This window comes from Mirounga leonina, unplaced genomic scaffold (assembly GCF_011800145.1).
Source record: "Mirounga leonina isolate KUSES-001 unplaced genomic scaffold, KU_Mleo_1.0 Mir_129, whole genome shotgun sequence".
Classification (NCBI taxonomy): domain Eukaryota; kingdom Metazoa; phylum Chordata; class Mammalia; order Carnivora; family Phocidae; genus Mirounga; species Mirounga leonina.
Genome location: NW_023270323.1, coordinates 7,420,576 through 7,442,088, shown reverse-complemented (window position 1 = coordinate 7,442,088; position 21,513 = coordinate 7,420,576). Strand labels below are relative to the sequence as shown.

At 34.8% G+C, this 21,513-nt stretch overlaps 1 protein-coding gene across 2 annotated transcripts in view; it reads left to right on the top strand.

Annotated features, from left to right (window-relative positions):
• CCSER1 (coiled-coil serine rich protein 1) overlaps positions 1 to 21,513 on the top strand; it is a 1,210,854-nt gene that overhangs the window by 470,802 nt on the left and 718,539 nt on the right. For both annotated transcript variants that reach the window (XM_035004506.1, XM_035004507.1), the window contains exon 8: positions 10,684 to 10,767. In XM_035004506.1, coding sequence (XP_034860397.1) covers positions 10,684 to 10,767 — 84 coding nt within the window. The remainder of the gene's footprint in view (positions 1 to 10,683; positions 10,768 to 21,513) is intronic.

Sequence of the window (21,513 nt, the reverse complement as noted above, 5' to 3'; positions counted from 1 at the left end):
ATACCATTATACTAAAATACTTGTTCCCTGAGCTCTTGCAATGGTTTCCTTTACTTTAGGAATTCTCTGCATCCTGCATTTGCTTGGAAAATGCTTTCCTTTCTTTGATCATTTGCTAACTCTTCTGACCATTGAGATTCTGGTTAGATATTTTTTTCTCAAGAAAGCTTTCTCTCTCTTACTTTAGTCTCTGTGTATGCAATTTGGTGACTTAAAAGACATTTATAAGTCTTTCGTCAGAGTCTCACAAAGCTGAAATTAAGGGGTCATCAGCTGTCCTCATCAGGAGCCTCGGGGTGTCTTTCCAGCCCATCCCTGATTTTGGAAGAACTCACTTCCTTGGTTGAAGGTTTGAGGTCCCATTTCCTTGCTGGCTGTTTCTCTTATCTCCTTATGTTATCCCTTCTCACACAGCCCTTTCGATCCTCAAAACATCAATAGTGAGTAAAATGCTTACCATGCTTGGAATATATCTGACTTTCGCTTCATATGACTAGATTAAGCCCACACAGATATCTCCCTATTTTAAGGTCAACTGTACTATAGAACGTAATATAATCACTGGAGTGATATCGTATTCATAGATTCTGGAGATGAGGGCAGGACAAGTCTGGGGTTGCTGTTTTAGACATTCTATCTACCATGCCTAATTGTGGTGGTTTCCCTTATGTGTACGTGAGTGAATCATTTTGGGAAAAAATATATATACATGATCCCCATTTTATGAGGGAAATTGAGGCTCTCCAAAGTAGTTAGTGCAGACTACTACTGAGAGACACTGGTTTTGTGTTAATGCAGACTTGGGTTTATTTCAGTCATTGTTTTTAGTTCTATGGTATAGGAAAGTTGTTAAAACATTGAAAAATGTGGTTAATACCACCTCACTGGTAAAAAGAAATGTGACTATCCATGACAATGTATGCAAAATATTTATTATTTCAGAATTTCAATAAATTGTACTTTTGTTACCAGTAATTGATTTGTGCAAGGTCACATAGCTGAACTGTGACACAACACTCAGATGCAATCTTGTCTGTCCCAAAGGAGAGACAGCAATGAAAAACAATGCTAGATTTGTAGAGTTTTTTCCTTTATTAGATAATAGTTTTTAGGATAGTTTAGTGTTGTTTAATGATAATCTAAAACTTCTCAGTACTCTTTAATTTGTAGACTCTTTAAGCCAAACATTTGGTTTTATAATGGAAGTTAATTATATAGTTGGGCAGAGTATTCAGATATTCACTACATAAGCAACCATTCAAAAGTATATCTATTTCATAAGTTGAAAAAGTTACTTATTTCAAATTCTTTTTTATGCCATCTTAAGACTCCTGCTTTACAATGTACTTATAATGAGTAGTTGAATTTACTACTCTGTATGCTGTTGCTATCCATTAGTGCTCTAAAAAGAACAAAGCATGACCTTTTTTTCCTTTCCTTACTGTCTAATACTGGTTTATGTTTTGTAGCTGTGATCTGTAGCATCAGCTAATATTCATTGCTTTTTTGCAGCTTACTTTTGTGACCTCCCAGACTGCCTGAAACCACTGCTTAAATTGAGTCACATTATCCATGATTTCTGTGTAGCACAATGTTGAGCTTTCTGCTTTTTCTCCTCCCCAGAATTCTACAATTAGGCTAGAATCTTCGAAAAACATCCTTAACGCATTACTTAATCTGTATTCTTCATTATTGTCACAATTCAGCACCCTATAAGACAGAATACTACACATTTTTTTAGGATTTGCTAATATTAGGAATGTTTTTCCTCTCTGATTTTTACTCTATTAAAATATAAAACTAGAAGGGCTTTTTTCTCCTTTTATTATGCAAACAATGCATATATATTGCCAAGCAGTGCCCAGTATTCACATTGCCCTTCCTCTGTCTGAGGGTGGCATAAATGTCCAGGGCCCAAGAGCTGGCTCAGCTACCTTGTCCCAGGTGAATGGCAGAAGTGTGCCCACTACCTGCAGCCAGACTTGCCAGCATTATTTTTTATGAGATTTATTTATTTATTTATTTTTTGATGGAGATACAACACACTGGTACTCAGATCTCTGTTACTTACACCTCCCAATAAGAGAAGGCTGCCAAGCAGGACCATGCAGGAATTTGCTCTCAGGCTACAGAGTTAACAGTAAACTCCAGCTCTAGGGGTAACTTATGTAATGGCAAACAGCATGGGGTTAGCTAGATTTCCAGGGCTCCCTGAGGATTAGTTAACTTGAATAATTTTAGGAGCTCTGGGGAATACAGGGGGCTATCCCTAATTGCCTGGTACCTGGTTTGGTAGGGCTGGTACATAATGGCCCTAAAGTGTGAGGGCCCAATAAGGGAAGTATTTGGAATGTGGACTTAATTAGTTGTTCAAGAAGAGGATCTAGCTGGCCTCCGACCAAGGCCTCAAAACTGGGTCAGGAGAGTATTTTAAATAAAACAAAAATAAAACAACTGTGTTACACACTTCTAGGTGGGGAATGGGATATGTTTGATGTCTTTAATTGCTTTTCCATCTCAGAAACTAAACTTGAAGTTATGTTCAGACATAATTCTCTTCATTCAAGATGTTGAAGGATAAGAGGTCCCCTATTTCTTATTTAAAGCATGAAAAGCATGCGGTGCTTGGCTGGCTCAGTTGGAGCTTGCACGTCTTGACCTCAGATTCATGAGTTCAAGCCCCATGCTGGGCATGGAGTCTACTTAAGAAATAATAATAATTAAAATAAAATAAAAAATGAAAAGCAAGGGCGCCTGGGTGGCTCAGTTGTTTGAGCGGCTGCCTTCGGCTCAGGTCATGATCCTGGAGTCCCGGGATCGAGTCCGCGTCGGGCTCCCTGCTCGGCGGGGAGTCTGCTTCTCCCTCTGGCTCTCCCCCTCTCATGCTCTCTCTCTATCACTATCTCTCTCAATAAATAAATAAAAATCTTAAAAAAAGAATGAAAAGCAAGCAAGCATGACTACATAACAAAAAGGAATGTTTAACAGGGTATTTCTAACCATTTCATTTTTCTTTCTTATAAAATCTATATTGTGGGAAGAGTTGTAATCATTTACCTTGTTTAAAAAATAAAAGTATAATGTGACAGTTATATCTGTCTTCTGTGAGGAAAAAAAATGCTGGTATCAGAGAATCTTAAGATCTCCTAAGAATATTTTTTCCCCAAGAATTTTTTATCAAGCAAGTTCAATGGGGCAATATAAATTAATATTACTTTATCATTTGTTGACTTTCTTTGTTGACAAGCTCCTTGTTGAGTTTATAAGACATTTATATCTTAAGTAGAGTTTATAATTGATTTTGATGAAACACATGGGTTTAGGAGATCAGAAAACTAATTTGCCATGCTTACTAACTCATTCTATGACCCTAGGAAATTTGTTTTCATCCTTATACCTACAAAATAAAATCATTTTAAGAAGGCTTTGGAAAATGAAATACAGATGTTTGTTTTTTTTTTAATTTTACTTTTAACCACCCCCCCCCAAAAAAAATCCTGGATGAAACAAATAACGAAATAGTGAAAACTTTGAGTAAATATTTTTATAAGGATCATGACTTAGATTAACATGTTCTGTTAACTTACTGTATAGAAAAAAAAATAAGGAAAAGTATATTAAAAGAGTTATGCAACCCAAGTTTTTCTTATCAACGTAAGAAAGTGAATCTAAGAGCATTCTAACAACTTGGAAATGACAAGCCCATAGTCTCATGGAACTGTTTTAACATCCTAACAGATTTCTCAGTGAGGCTAATGTTTTTAATGATTCCAAAAACTGTAGGAATACAATAAATTTTGTTGAGAGGTTAATGAAACATCCTAAGGGTCTTAGTATTATTATTAATGGTTTCCTTTTGTTTGACCTTTGCTACAGTTGCTTTTTCTGCTTCATTTTTATGCCTAAAGCCTTTACTTATCCTAGAAATGTACCATTTTACCCAATAACTGGTCAAGAAATATTCTGATAGTAAAAAGAAATCATATACATAAAAATGTTTTACAAATTATAAAGCCCCTTTCCTATACAAATATCAGGTATTGTTATCATTGAGTGATAAAGATCAGTAAGAAGTCTTAATATTTCCTAAGAGTAACACTTGCAAATGAAAAGATTATGCTGATATCCAGTCTCTGATTGTTTGAAAATCACAGCCAATATACCATTGTGTCAAGGGATAATGCTGTTTCCTGATTTGATCTATATGCTAAAAATATATATTTATAAGATATTCACTTTGAACACCTATTATGCCTTTTTTATTTTTCTATTTCTATAAAAATATTTAGAAAAAAACCACTGTAAATCAATGAAATGTTATGTCATCTTATAAGTGAATGTACAAAGTCAAATCCGGAATATTTTTTAATTGAATGTAAAAAGAAGATTTTTCATCATGAAGCATTAATACTGAAATGATTTATTTTTTTTCAATTATTTTAAACTAAATAATAAAGAATTAGAGTGGTGTTTTTATTCACTTCAGGTTTTTTTTTAAGATTTTATTTATCTATTTAAGAGAGAGAGAGAAAGCACGAGAGGGGGGAGGGTCAGAGGGAGAAGCAGACTCCTTGCTGAATGGGGAGCCTGATGCAGGGCTTGATGTGGGGCTTGATTCTGGGACTCCAGGATCATTATCTGAGCCAAAGGCAGACACTTAACTGACTGAGCCACCCAGGCACTCTGACTTTGTTTTCAGTATTCAAAAAGCAGTTCCTCTTATGCTCCTGTTAGATAACTATCTGTCTACACTGCTTTATTTCTCTAGTTGCTCAGGTTTTGCAGATAGCATGCTACTTTAAAGTTCAGTTAATGTAAGAATTATATAAGGTCAGTTCTTTAGGTAGAGCTGCAAAATACATTGTCAGTTATTATACATTTTTGTGTTTTCTAACCTCTGCCCTGCTGTCCTCTCCTACCAGATTCCGATTTCTTTCTTTTTCCACTTGTTCATGACATTCTGTCCTTCTTTCTCTGATAGAGTTGTCTCTTTCCTTTATTTTTTTAAAAATCTTTTGACCTTTTTTGTTTACAAGAATGAGGAAATAACTTGTAAATCATAAAATAAAGCCCTCCAGAGGTCTATAAATAGAAAGAATCATGATGACTCAATACCAATTTTGACATGTGTTTGTAACTAGTAGCCCAGAATTACAAATAATTTTACCGCAGAATTATGTGGAGGTATGTGAGTTAGAAATTATGTGATTTTTTTAACCTATATTTCTAATTTCAGCGTAAGATCATTTTCAAAGTGATTTACAGATTCTACTTGCCTTTTTTTGGCATTTGATTTCTGTTTATATAATAGTCTGAAACAATGAGTTGTTTCTAAATTAGGCAAAAATAAATTATGGGATATATGGGACTGAAGTCAGCTAACTGAATTTGGGACAAATTACCCTAATATCTGTGTATCTGGCTCTAACTTTCCAACTTTATCAAATGAAAGTACAAGAATAAGATAATTTGTAAACTGTTTTTATATCTGTATGTCTGATTCTCTAGTATCTTACACAATGAGAACATAAATCTTCCTTTCATGCATGAAATGAGCTATTTGACAATTGCACTATTTAAACTATAACTTAAATCACAAAAATCATAAATTAAATCACAAAATATTTTATTTCAAAACTAGCTGCATATATTTTTTACAACTATAATGAGTCATAATTTATACTAATTCTAATTCTAATAATTTGGAGTTTGTCCATATGTGCTGTGGTGTTTGTAACAAATCATCCCCAAAATTAATGGCTTAATATAATAATTTTAATTGCTCACAGTTTTACAGGTCAGGAATTTGGGAATAATTCAACTTAGGCAGTTATGGTGAGATATTGGTGTGGGGCTTTGGTCACCTGAAAGTTCCACTGGGCTAGATGTGCAAGATGGCTCACTCTCATGGCTGGCAGTTGAAGCTGGGTATCCATTCACAGCTTATAGGGGGTTGTCAACAGAAGTGCATGTGGTTTTACTTTTCAGCATGGCTGCTGGATTCCTTCTGCAAGGGAATAACCTGAGAAAGGAGCGTTCTAAGAGACCAGTTGTGGAAGCTGAAAGGCCTTTTCTTATCTCGTCCTGGAAGTAATATAGAGTTCATTCCATGGTATCCTATTGCACAAACAATAAAACCAGCCTAGATCCAAGGAGAGAGCATTGGCCTCCATCTTTCAGTGGGAATAGTAGCAAAAGATTTGTAGCCATCTTTAATCTACCACACTATGAATTCCATACTTTTAAATAATTACTGAATTTAGAAATAATAGAATTTAATTTAAAAAAAAAACAGACTTGAATTTTCGTCCTAAAATTAATTATACTTGAATGAGAAAAAGAAAATATCATAATTATTAAAATGTATAGTTTCTATCAATGAACAATATACATTTAAATAAGCAGAAGCTTAGTCTGACTCTTGGTTTCAATTCAGGTCATGATCTCAGGGTTGTGAGACTGAGCCCCGCATCAGGCTCCAAGTGAGCTGGGAGTCTGCTTAAGACTCTACCTCTCCCTCTGCCCCTCCCTGCTGCACTCTCTCTCTCTCTCTCTCAAGTAAATAAATTTTTTTTTTTTAAAGATTTTACTTATTTATTTGACAGAGACATAGCGAGAGAAGGAACACAAGCAGGGGGAGTGGGAGAGGGAGAAGCAGGCTTCCCGCAGAGCAGGGAGCCCAACGCGGGGCTCGATCCCAGACGATCTCAGGACCCTGGGATCATGACCTGAGCCTAAGGCAGATGCTTAACTGAGTAGCCACCCAGGTGCCCAGTTAATGGAATAATCTAATTTGAAAAATCAAGAATATTAAAATCATTAATTCTACACATCAATATTATTTCTAATTCAATAGATCATCCTGTCAAATACATCCTAGAAATTTGCAAACATAGTGAGAATATTGAGGGAATATTGCTCTTGCTCTTCAGCTAAGAGTGTTGTTCAAGAGATTTTATTTTATGTGTTAGACAAATACTTCTGTGAATATTGACACATGTATATATAACAACTAAAAATGAAACTCTAGATAAGATTCATTTGCATAGTCATCATAAAGACTTTTATAAAAATTGGCTTCTAATGACATGATAAATATTTAAGGTGTTATTCCATAAGTAAATGCAAATGATATATTATCACCTATTGATTTAAAACTGTGAGATTATGAACTTCTTGAAAAAGTTCCCCAGGAACAAAATCAGAGAATTGTATAAAGTGAGCATAGTTTTAGAAAACCAATTTTTTTTTTTTTTTACAATTCCTATTAGTCACAATATAGGTGAATCTTCCATTTTAAATTAATTAATCAACAAAATAATTAATATACAAAAATATTGTTGATAATCCACAAAAAACAATTGTAGTAGATTCAGACAGATGCCGAGATCTTTTAGTAAAGGACTCAGTGCCCAGCTGCAAATCCTGTGGTTAGCTGATTGCCTCCTGCTGTTAGCTAATGCCTTAAGGGCCTGCCTCTTCTTTCTACCTGAAGTCAGTCTCATTTGTGGATGATCTGAGACAATGAATAAGTAACAGCAGCTGAGATCTAGTTATTCTTGAGACAGCCCCCAGTCAATGACTGAACAGGGAGCGATATAAGAGCCTGCCCACCTTCCCTCAACACATGATTCCTCTAAGAGGCGCTCCTGGCGCTGGAGCTCTTCCTTTGGCTGACAGAGGATTTGTCAGGTATGAATCTTGGTCCAACTATCTCCCTACCCGAGTCTGATTTTTCTTTTCTTTTAACATGGATTTACTCTTTAATAAACCCTTTGCACCCTTAACTCCACTTCAGTATTTGTTTCCTGGAGAACTCACCTGTGACATTTTATTTTATGGGAAGAGTTAATTTTCTTAAGTGAGATATTATGCAAGACTTTAGGAATATAAGTATTAGTACAATGTAGTGTTTGCCATCAGGTATTTATGGTCTGCTGTTTTCTTCAACCTCCACAGAAAGTTTCTAGCACAGAGCCACAGGCCTAATTAATTGAAAGCCTAACAATTTGATCCTAGATCTCTGATTCTAAAACGCATGATTATTCTCTTACCTACTTCTTAAGTTTGCTATATTTTTTCCCTTTATATTGTGGAGCAGGTTAAGCATTCTTGCCATTAATATTTAAAATCTATGAAAATAAATATTAAAAACAATGAGTGTAAACTCCATGAAAACATGATTTAGTCAAGAAATAGGCCTACTGCAAAAGGAAAGGTACAGAGATAATTAGCATCTCCCAGCCAAGCTGGTTCCAAACAACTGAAAGATATTTGTAAATTAAAATCATATGTTTGGTATTGCTTAGTTTAGAGGAAGTAGAAATTATTAACACCATGAAAGCCAAAATAAACAAATATTCTGTTTTTTTCTAAGCCATTAGCTATTGTGTTCCTTGTCAGTTCAGCTAGGTTAACAGATTCAGAAAAAGTGGTAATTCTCCTAATGTTTATATTATTTGGTGATTTTTATGGGAAGGAAATGTGGATTTGAGCTTATGCACATCAGTTACAGTGTTTGGTGCTAATGAAATGGTCTATCTGCTAAAGTGGAAGGGGAAAAAAAGAGTCTGAAGAGGCAGGGGAATAGGCAAACAACATGTGAAGTATTAATATTTCATGACATAGGATTTAGATGCTATGGAGCACGTCCTTACTCTCAAGGGAGATCTTACTCAGCCAACAAGGGGAAGCTCTCTAGTGGAGTAAGGAGCAATGTTTGAAATGCCTCTAAAAGCACAAGAAATTGTGGGGAATAGAGAGGCGCTGCGGGTGGAAGACTGTATAATCCAGTCCTGTGTATGTGTAAAGCAAGGATACATAAAAACCTCTCGTGTTTCAGTTCTATAGGAATGAGCGAAGGTTGTAAGAAAGTTGGAAATCAAAAGCTCGGAAGCTCCAGAAATAAGCCAGTAGCAGTTAATGAAAGGCATTATATGCTATGCTGAAGAGTGTTGCCTTCTTTATTCTCCTGAAGGAGGTGATTAGCTGTTAAATAAGAAGAGATGTAATTTATCCCCATTTAGCAAAATATCTCTGGCAGATTGGGAATGTGATAGAAAACCAGTTTAGAAACTTACTGCATTAAGCCAGGAAAGAAGCAATGAGTACCTAGAATAAGTTAATGAGGATAGAGAAGAGTGAGTCCAAGAAATATCAAGGAAATAGAGATGAGAGAGTTTGGTATCCGATTTGGTTCAGAGTGAATAAAAAGAGTATAGGATGGCTTCCTGGTTATTTTTAGGAACTAGGAAGATGTGAGAAGTAAGTAAAAGTGAAGGTTTCAGGTAGAGAGAAATATTAAGATGAAGGTTGCCCTGAAATGTCTATGGGACAATGTGAGTATATGCTTAATAAGTAGTTTTATTTATGGGTTGAAGCTTAGAAGATGGAAGAGTCTAGATTAAGTATTTGTATCTGAGCATTACCTGCATACAGTAATATAGGCCCTAAATGTGGATGTACTGTGTACAGAGGCTGTAGCTGAGCATACTTGCCCAGTGAGAAGATTAAATGCCCAAAGACAGAGCTCTAGGGAAAGGGACAAATATTAGAGAGATGTCGTTAAAGACAAAGACTGTAACATGGTAACTGGTTTGGGAATTAATATTTAATTATGGCAGGGGAACAAATGGTAGATAAAAGTATCTTTTTTTTAATTTTATTTTTTTGTTATGTTAATCACCATACATCATTAGTTTTTTTATTATGTTAATCACCATACAAATACATCATTAGTTTTTGATGTGGTGATCCACGATCCATTGTTTGCATATAACACCCAGTGCTCCCTGCAGTACATCCCTCCTTAATACCCATCACCAGGCTAACCCATCCCCCCACCCCTTCCCCTCTAGAACCCTGTTTGTTTCTCAGAGTCCATAGTCTCTCGTGGTTCGTCTCCTGCTCCGATGTCCCCCCCCTTCATTTTCCCCTTCCTGCTAATTCTTTTTTTTTTTTTTTTTAACATATAATGTATTATTTGTTTCAGAGGTACAGGTCTGTGATTCAACAGTCTTACACAATTCACAGTGCTCACCATAGCACAAACCCTCCCCAATGTCTGTCCCCCAGCCACCCCACCCCATCCCTCCCACCCCCCCCACCACTCCAGCAACCCTCAGTTTGTTTCTTGAGTATAGCCATTTTTCTACTCACTATGCACAAGAATGAGAGGAAAGAATTTAGGATAATTCACTGGTTTCTGTCATGGGCAACAAAATGGACAAATGGATATCAAAGAAAATGACTTTTTTTTTTTTTTAAGATTTTATTTATTTGCGAGAGAGACAATGAGAGACAGAGAGCATGAGAGGGAGGAGGGTCAGAAGGAGAAGCAGACTCCCTGCTGAGCAGGGAGCCTGATGCGGGACTCGATCCCGGGACTCCAGGATCATGACCTGAGCCGAAGGCAGTCGCTTAACCAACTGAGCCACCCAGGTGCCCCAGAAAATAACTTTTTAAAAAAGCATACGTGTGTATATTATATAGAATAATATCTTCAGATACATTAGCTTGTTTATTTTGCAACTTAGAATGTACTATGAAAAATATCACACTGTAGAGAAAATTTCAGTTTCATTAGTCATATGCAATTATCTGCCACTGTGTGAAGCTGACTTTCCTTATCCAGAGCAAAGTGAAAGGGCTAAGCCTATTATGCTGTCTCTGATGTTTTTATAGGATATAATGAAAGATGAATGCTCACTGCTGAAGCTGCAGCTGAAAGAGCGGGATGAACTCATTTCCCAACTTCAGGAAGAGCTGGTAAGTGATAAAAATACTTGCCCCACAAGTATACTTTCCTTGAAAGGTTATTTGCTTTAAACCCTCTAACAACTTCTTTGTTAACAATAATATTATTTATAAACTGTTAGTGTTTCCGTTGGATTCATTATCAATTTTATAGTCCTATAGCAACGATGACTTGAAAATCTGAAAAATAAGATAGTCTATAATCTATATTGAACTTTGTATAATTCAAAACAGATTACTGAACCAAGGTTAGATGTTTTAGTTGTATTTCTCAAAAATTGTAAAGACTGAGGCCATATTTTATTTTGTAAAATGTGTGATTTAACTTCAGACTGCCCTACCTAGAGATATAACCATGTAATATGAGGCAAAGTACTCAAAAATCTTAAATGGAAACATTTACTTTTTATTTTCACAAAGCTACCAAAAATGTATTACCTTGATGAGATTTTTATTTATATAATATCTATATTATATAAATATAGATATAAATATAGATATAAAATATCTATATTATATAAAGTATATAGAAATATATCTATATACATATGGATATATAATATCTATATTATATAAAAGTTACACAAAATATTAAATGTTTATAGTTGATGTTTTTGGGGTGTTTATAAATGTGATGTCATAAAAAATGTCTTAAACTCTTATAACCTGAAAACATACTTGGTAGGTAACAAGAATAGCAGTGTGCATTATTTTTCTATCAATGGTATTTTGCAATAAAATTTACTGAGTTTAATAAAAAATGATCTGTAAAATAAGAATGAAAAAGAGGAATGAAAAAGGAATTTTAATTCATCAAGAGTTCTTAACAATACCAATAAAATGAAGAAATATTACACAATAAGAGAGCCTGACTCATTATCAAGATCAAAAAACAAATCCTAGTCAATATGTCAGAGTTGTGTACATTCTTTATGATGATGTCAGAGTTGAGTACATTAACAATGATCTATTACATAATTATTTGATACAATTAAATGACAAAACAGATCTTATAGACCAAGCTTCTGAGAGTTCTTAACATATTAGTGAGGGCAGACAAACTTAGAGCATATATTATTGGTTCTTGGCAGTGGACAGTGTTTTTACTGAAATTTGACCTTTAGACTGTGTTATGATTGCATTGATGCTGATTATTGGCTTCATGAGCATATTACTGTTGCTTTAGAAAACCTATCAACCAGTATTTAAAATAGTAATAGTACTACAGACAAAAGGAACATGTCTTACATTACTGGGAATAACTTTCTGTAAATAATTGATTTATTATAAACTTTATTACATTAGGATAATATTTCTATATTTAATATAACTATAGATATGTGATCAAGCTTTGTTTATGTGGTAGCAAAAAATCTGCATTGAATAAAAATCATGTAGATTAATATTAAAGGATGCATAGAATCACCAGTTTTAACACAACAGAAAATCTACCATTCACTTTGTCAGAGAATGCTTATTTTTGGAGGATTAACTCAGAAAATAAGTATTCATTTCTCCCCCACCAACATTAGTTGTGTCATATTTAAAACATAGCACATACAAGACATCACACCTTCATTTGTTGAAGGAAATTAGAAAGGAAATGATTACTTTGAAAGCCAATATTACATAGTTCAACTCTTAAAGCAGTTTAGGACCCTTTTCTCCAAGAAAGAAAGTCTTCTGTTGGCTGATTTAGTAAAATGACATTCAAGGGTTTTGTTTCTGTTTTTGTTTTATTTTCTATTTTTCTTTTTAACTTGAATGACCCAAAATGACTAATTAGCCTCCAACATTTCGCAGGAAACAATCAAGGTATTATTTCCACTTTTGTTCTATGTAGTCTGCATAATCATCTTGAATATTTAAACAGGAAAATGTTAACTTCTGAAAACAAAGTTGGTTTTATTAAAGAGGACTCTAGCTAAAGAAGAAAGTGTATAAGTGATTTGAGGATTTAAGGAAGAAGAGACATTGCTAAAAAGAAAAAGCCATCACTAAAACTGGATTTAGAGCATATAGGAGAGGTACAACCCCATAAAAGCAATGTAACCCACTTGGATCCATTAAAATTAAGTCCTAGCATTTTTCATCCCGATAACAAATAACTTGTGACATTTTGACAAGGTGGACCTTAAGCTGCACCTTTATACATTACCTACCTAAATTTGAAGATTTCAAAACATTTTAGAAACCAGTTTAGCTGTACCCTATTATAATACATTATAGTAGATCTATAATTTGGAGCTAGTTTAGTTCTCTCTTGTTTATCTTGGGTTTTTCATTTCTTGACCACTGCTATTATAAGAATTCTATATACCTTCTAAATCAGATTTTGATATAATTATATCAAGAAAGGATTTATTTCCAACTTAATAAGCTTATTTTTTGTATGGTTGTTTACTTATTCAGCCTCACTTTGGTAGTTTCAGGAGTATTAAGAAGTTAGTTGGGGCAGTGTGGGGTTGGTGCAAAAGAGAGGTTTTTAAATGCAAGTTTTGGGTTATTATCTTTAGATCAGGGTTTTCCAACAGCAGCATTCTTGACATTTGGTACCAGATTATTGCTCATTGTAAGTTCTGTGCACTGTAGGATGTACAGCAGTGTCCATGCCCTCTAGCCTCTCTCCCATAGTACCTTCCACACATTGCCAGTTATCCAGAGGGGCAAAATTTCCCCCAGTTGAGAACCATTGCTTGAGGGTTATTAGATTATAGTCCCCAATAAAATTGTATGTTATAGGATGAGTATCTATCTGTTGATAGCCAGTTTAAACGAAGTAAAAAAAAAAAAAAGTTCTGTAGAATAGATGGACTTCTTTGTCTATTACATAAATAGTTCTTTGCATGGTATTTTAGGCTGCTAGGCTGCCATACAAAACACCATTTACCTTCAAATACGAAGGATATTGCTATGGATTGAATTGTGTCCTCCCAAAGTTAATATGTTGAAGACCTAACCCATGGTGGGAGGGGGGTGCTCTTCTCTTACTCTTCTTGTAAGGGCACTAATCCCACCATAAGGCCTTACTTTTATGACCTCATCTAACAACTCCCCAAATCCCCACCCCCAAATACCATCACGTCAGGGGGTTAGGAGTTCAATGTGAATTGAGGGGGGACACGGTCATTTAGTCTGTAAGGGAAGTAAGGGTATCAGAGGTCTTATGGAATTGTACCCCTTCACTACAACTCCTTAATAATAGTTGTTATGATTTTACTATTTTTGCATATCACAGTTCTCTTGTAAGATTCTAATTGACAGAAAGTCACATCTGAGGATAAAAATCAAACCAAAAACCTGGACAAGATTATTGCTAAAGACTGCTAGGAGTTACTGGTTCAGAGTAGGAAATGAGATGAAAAACTGACATGAATGAGAATTATTCAACATCTTGTTAATAAGGATATTAGCTGAAGGCATGGAAAAGAACCAACTTTCAGAGTCAGAAATGATAGGAAGTCTTTTCTTTTTAATAATTAAAACTTGGATTTATACTTAAATATAAGTTTGTGCTTATTGTGTATGTAGAATATATTTAACTTTTTGTGTATTAGAAATAGAACTCTCTGACCAGAACAAAGATTTAGGGATTTCATGAATTTACTTCAAGGTATTTAATGCATTGGCATAGATTTAGACCAAAAATCTAAACATAATGGCTTAAAGTAAGAATGCTCAATCAGAATCTATATAAAAGTTACCTAAAATAAGTTATTTTTAACTTTATGTTTAACTTTAACTATTCGTGACATAAAGCAGAGAAATATTTTTCCCATGTATGAGAAAGTTTGATTCTTTTTCTCAGCTATTAAGTGAAGGTCACGTTGAAGATTGCAGTGTAATTTTATTGCTGGTATAAAACTGAGGGACATTGTAAATATTGCCGCCTTGTTCCTAAAATAAATCTGAGCGATTTATCATAAACATTGGTGGTGAAGTGTGTAGCCTTGTGTATTGGTGGGGGGGAAGGGGTATACAGGTATTTTCTGGTGAATGATTATTAATCTTATAAATGGCTTCAGAAATTTTATAAATGGTTTCACAGTATGGATGAAAAGTGTGCCCTATAGGATTTCAGAAATTGAAGAAAATGGGTTTGGTATTAATAGATTGATTCAAAATATTTTTAAAGAAGTTGGAGTTAACTTAAAAGTAAAAATAACTTTTGTTGGACCTAAGACTGTAAATAGTAAAATTTAATTGCCCTAACTAGGATTAGTACACCATACTATGTATTTATTGTTTTACCAGTAATTTAAATGCCTATTCCTTTGTCAAAAATGAATGTATATGTAATCACTCTAGAAAAGGTGAATTGTCAGTAATTTATGATTCTAAACTTTATAATTTCTACTATTTTACTCTTCCCTTTGGAACTTTCATTTTGTAGCTGATCTGAGTAAAAAGCATCAGATAGAGCTTTTTACAGTATATTTCTTTAAAAGCATATTTCTACTTAAAAGTTCAGTTTAAATGAATAACCCCAAAATAAGATTTCAGCCAAAAAGCTTATGAACTGTCTGAAAATAAATATACTTTAAAACATCCCTCATTAAGACAAAGTAAGGCCAAATAAAAATACCTCTTATGTTTGCCTTCATAATCTATTTTACCACATAACATTGATACTTGTCAGAATGTAGTGAAAACTATTTGTTACCTTAGTCACCACATGTTTGTAAGCTAAAGAGTAAGGGGATGCACTGACTGTGAAGCATTTAAAAAAATAAAACTAAATAAAAGCCATCTGCATTTCTCATAGGTCGGTTGTAAAACCCCTCCCTGAAAGATGTTTTGTTTTCTTGTGGGTCTGAATCCTAATTTAGTAACTTCAGGTTAAGATGTTTACATTTTACACACTTTACAATTTCAGTCAGCACATTATTACTCATCTCTTAATAAACATTGTATTTTTAAAGGAAGGTTAATTGGGAGAAGTTCCAGTTGAGGAGAACTCTGTACAGAGATTAACAGTTCAGAATTGGCAAGCTTTAAATTCAATTTGTGTTCCTAACCCCTGTAGTACTACATATTAATGTATTCAATAAATTCAAAATACAAAATGAAAGCATGGGACGCCTGGGTGGCTCAGTCGTTAAGCGTCTGCCTTCAGCTCAGGTCATGATCCCAGGGTCCTGGGATCGAGCCCCGCATCGGGCTCCCTGCTCAGCGGGGAGCCTGCTTCTCCCTCTCCCACTCCCCCTGCTTGTGTTCCCTCTCTCGCCCTCTCTCTCTCTCTGTCAAATAAATAAAATATTTTTAAAAAATGAAAATCATATATAAAGATGAAAGAATGAATCTTGAATTACTTCAGTTCTGTCATTTGATGTAACCATTTGGAGTATTTTTATTTAAGAGGTAAACATATAGAGAAAGAACTGCAAGATCTATATTTTGGGGGGTAATACTTAAATTTTAGTTCATACATTATTTTACTGAATTTAATAGCCAATTCTGAACTTCTTAATTTTAAATTGTGTTTCATTTTAATGTCTTAAAACTAATGCACTAACCAAAAAAGTTGCATTAAGACATGAGTTAATAGTTGCCTAAATTATACCTTCTGCAGAATCTTAATAAACAAATATTGTTTATTAAAACTTACTATTTCTTGGCATGATCACATTTACAAAGATGAGTATGATAACCTTTTAATTAGCTGTGTTTCTTTTCTGACCATCACTAAATCTCATTTTATGTCATGATTATTTAAAGTAAGTTTTTCTTCTAGAAATGGGGTTTTACAAATGATCTCTGTTCTAGGTATCAATATGGTAGGTACATAACTGAGTTTTGAACACTTCTTCCTCCTGCCATGTAAAGACTAACTTGAAAACCAGATAACATAAGAGAAGTTAAAATCAATGTATCTTTGTGTGTTATTAAACCTTTTTTCTCACTGAAAGCAAATATTGAAAATTCTTAACTTGAATGCAAGTAAACATATAAACAATCAGTTTTCTCCAGCCTCTTAAAATCCCATTTACTTTATTTAAATGTAAACCAAGCTCTCAGCTCATTTGTTAATATTTGAATAGCGAAGTATGGAGCTGCATAAAAGGCACTTGTAGAACTGATGAATTTTGAAAAATTGAAGGCAATTGAAGAACTGAAAGTAAAGCATTATGTATAATCAGGTTACTATGCATAATAAAGGGGGAGCTAAAAATAAGACTCTAAGAAATACATACAGCTAAATAGCACTTTATCAAGAATCTGAAGAGAATAATTTTGATTTGGTTTAAAACATATTCAGAATTCAAATTGAATAAAATTGTATGTCCTTGAAGCTTTAATAACAGAATAATTCCTGCTTGATAAGAGAAACATTCTTTTTGCATGAAAATCATATCCTGCATCCATCTTATAAGTAATTCCCCACTTGCTCTACATTCTATTATAACTTAGGGTATTATTTCATACCAGTCATTTTAAGATAGACGATTACAGGCCCGTGGATGATTTGCATAAGAACAGACAGCTGTAAGTACTTTCAAATCCTCTTTCTCATATTTAGGAAACATTAGGCACAGAAAAGAAATAGATTAGGTATACTTAAACATTATTAAAGTGTCAGGGTACTTTCCTTTCCCCCCCCCGCCCAGGTGAATTAATTGCATATATCCAGAAATGGCTCATCGCAGCAGTAATTACATTTCTCCTCGGGTCTGTGAGATAGATGTACAGTGTGAATGAGGCAATATTCTATGATACGTAATGGGGATTAGCCTCCAGTTCCTTACACACTCCAATACCCTGATGAAGAGCTGACAAAAAGATACAATCTTTAATATTCTACTGCACTTGCCTTGGCAATAGCACATATTTATTTAAGTCTTTATCACGAAGTGTTGCCATATTGTAGTATGGCATGGATATAGGGAAATAATTGTGCTATAATTTAAATGCTAGTATGAATGTGTTTTATACCTTTAAGGTATAAAAGGCTCTAAAAGCAGCAGCCAGCCATACTATGGCCAAATTAGGCATGTAGCAGAAATTCATCTCTAAAGTTGGGTATTTTGTGTATTTTTCATTTATAAGGTATGTCGTAAAATTTAGTGGTTTCTCTGCATTTTTATTTCTTTTATCATACCAATCAAGATTTCAGTGCATAGAATCACCTACCAAATAAAACTTTAAGTAATCAACAGGAAGAGATAGCTGAAGACTTAGAATTAGGGAAAAGACTTAGAATTTAGAGGGGCAGGGGGTGGGGGTTGGAGGCATACAAATTGTGAATTACTAGCGGAGTCAACATGCAAAAGGAGACTATATATGTTGTATGTGTGTACACGTTTACGTATATGTGTGTATAAATATATAAAACATAACGATGTTCTACCTCACAATAGATTATCTTTAAGTATTTGAAAGCCAGGCTGAGCTAGGGACTTCGCAGCAAGGGTTAACAAGATGAAGTGGAGTAGTCTCTGTTAAGGAGCCAACATTCAAATGAGGAGACAGGAATAAACAGTTCATTTTAATAACAGTCATTATTTACTGAGCTCTTATTCTTTGGCAAGTGCTCTGGTGAATGCTTTTGGTTTATTATTGACTTTACTTTTTATAATAAAATCGAGAAGTGTGTATTATTACTTCTGGTTCATCCATAATCAAGCAGATATTCGGAGGGATTAACTGATTTGTTCAAGTCTGCATAATAAGTGATAGAGTTAGGATTTGCAGCAAAGTCAGCTTGACTCCATGAACATATATTTTTCTCGTAATACATCCAAATTTATAAATTACAAAGCCGTGAGGTTAGCTTTATACAATAAGATACCATAGTTCTCCTTTGTAATAGATCAATATCATAATAAAAACAGTAACTCTTGTTTATTGATTGATTAGCCTGGTAGTACCAGTCAGGCTTGGGTGGTCAGGGCAGCTGATTGTATGATACAAAACAGGAAAACTTTATTAGAGCAGTGACCTGCAGCAACTTCTCACAGCCTTAGAGATGAGTACAGTGGCTTTCTCGGGGCTCTGGACATCACAGGCACATTTAATGTCCTTTCTGTTACCATGTCCTTCTTCATGGACACCTCATGGAGCTGAGTGAGGATATTATAGAAGTCCATTTTTAAGAAGCATTTGTAAAATCATGATTTAGCATTATCGGAGTGATGAAGAGATTAAGAGAAAAATCTAAGTATTTTACCTAAAAGCTAAGAAAATAAATGTTTTTTAATGATCTTAAATATCTCTGTCTACCTTCTGCATGTGAATACAATATCTCCATATTCACACATGTGTATTTCATATTGCCAATAAATCTACCAAAGTCTGTCAAATACAGACTGAGGAAATTGTCAAAAGTGAGGACAACCACTAATCCAAACAAACATCAGCAACTATCTGATATCATCTGACAATTATTTGACTCATTTGATGAACAAAACATGAATGACTGGGCTAGAAATGTTTTTTAATAATTTAGCACCATCTCGGGGCGCCTGGGTGGCTCAGTCGTTAAGCCTCTGCCTTCGGCTCAGGTCATGATCCCAGGGTCCTGGGATCGAGCCCCGCATTGGGCTCCCTGCTTGGCGGGAAGCCTGCTTCTCGCTCTCCCACTCCCCCTGCCTGTGTTCCCTCTCTCGCTGTGTCTCTCTCTGTCAAATAAATAAAATCTTTAAAAAATAATAATAATTTAGCACCATCTCAATTCTCAACTATTTGAGCTATAACTAGGACTGTTTTAAGTTCTGTAAGGAACATAAAGGAAGTTTCTATAGGGGAGAAGAACCTTTCCCTTCTTCACCTCTAGGTTCTTTGGCTGGCCTAATAATTGACGTAAAACAGATTAATAAGCAAACTTAATTTCCTGTGCTCAGGAGTCTCCCGTAGACACTGAAGGCTCAAAGGCTGGCGGTGATGAGCTAATTAAAGGAGGTAGGGGTCCGGGGCTTCAAAGGGTTGGAAGACCATTCATAGGAATGTAAGAGCAAATGTTTGGTAAACAAATGTCTGTCTTGCCCTGCGGAAAAGTCTTTCGTTATCTATTTAACATTAGACATACAGATTAGCTACAATTATCTTTGGTACTGGCTTTCTTCCTGGTAGAGGCTTTCTATCTAAATTCTTTCAGATAGGTAAAGAAGAGGTAAAAAGCTCTTCATGACTGTTAGGCCTTGATTTCCTTCACCTCAAAAAATCTACATGCCAAAGCGGCACATTCTGGGCAATTCAAAATTAAAACAGGCCTCATTCCAACAAGAAGCCTGAGCTTAATTTTACTTCCTGTATGTTTCCCTATCCCATTCAAATGTGGCTTTACCTTGACTGGGCATCGTTTCCTCTCTCATTGATGAGTGCCTTAATGATGGGGCCTTGTCATCCTTCTGTGCTCAGCATCCAGCCAAGTGGGCATTCAGTAAATGTTTAAAGAAATGAATAAAATTTATATCCGAGTTCCTGCTACAACATTTGTTCAGGAAACCTTTAGAGAATAAAGCAAAATAATGTCACATTATTAAATTATATAATTTGGGAGATGAAAGATTGAAATAAAAGGGGGAAGGAGTAGTGTTGGGTTTTATTGTATAATTTAATGAAGGGAGTTCTAGGGTGCAAACAAACCAGTTGTGGAAACATGAAACAGGGAATTGAAATACAAGATGGGTGCCACAGTAAACAATGAAGATAAAACGTCAGAGGAAAATAGAACTATTAAAGTATCTGAAGACTAGGAACTGAAATAAATTATAGAAGCATAAGGAAAGGACAAAGTCAAAATTATAATCTAAAATATTCTAGGGGTGTCTGGGTGGCTCAATTGGGTAGCATGGACCCTTGGTTTCGGCTTGGGTTATGGTCTTAGGGTCATGGGATCGAACCCCATGTGGGGCTCCACGCTCAGTGTGGAGTCTGCTTCTCCCTCTCCCTGCCCCCGCTTGCATGCGTGTGTTTTCTCTCTCTCTCGTGCTCAAATGAATTCATAAATAAAATCGTTTTTAAAAAATAAGGTATTCTAAAAATCAAACCCCCAAAAAACAGCATTCATCAAAACAATGAAAAAATTTGCACAAATTTAGGTCATCCTTATGTAGTCACTTAGCATAACCCTCTAGATCCATCTGTGTTGTTGCAAATGGCAAGGTCCCCTATTTTTTTTTTTATAAGAGCTCCTCCTTTTATGGCTGAATAATATTCCATTCATCTATCAATGGACACTTAAGTTGCTTCCATATCTTGGCTATTGTAAATGATGTTGCAATAAACATAAGGATGCATGTATTTTTTTTGAATTGATCGTTTTGTTTTTTTTTTCTTTAGGTAAATAGTAGTGGAATTACTGGGTAATATGGTGTTTCTATTTTTAATTTTTTGAGGAAGCTTCATAGTGTTTCCCACAGTGGCTGTGCCAATTTGCATTCCCACCAACAGTGTACAGGGTTCCTTTTTCTCCACATCCTTGCCAGAACTTGCTATTTCCTGTCTTTTTTTAATTTAGCCAATCTAACAGTTGTCATGTGAAAGCTTATTGTGGGTTTGGTTTGCATTTCCTTGATAAGTGATGATCACTTTTTCATGTGTCTGTTGTCCATCTGTATATCTTCTTTGGAAAAATGTCTATTCAGGTCCTCTGTCCATTCTTTTTTTAAATTGGATTGTTTTTTTGGTTTGTGTTATATAAATTCTTTATATATTTTGGATATTAACCCCTTACTGAATGTATCATTTGTGGCTGTCTTCTCCCATCCAGTAGGTTGCCTTTTTGTTTTGTTGATTGTTTCCTTTACTGTGCAGAAG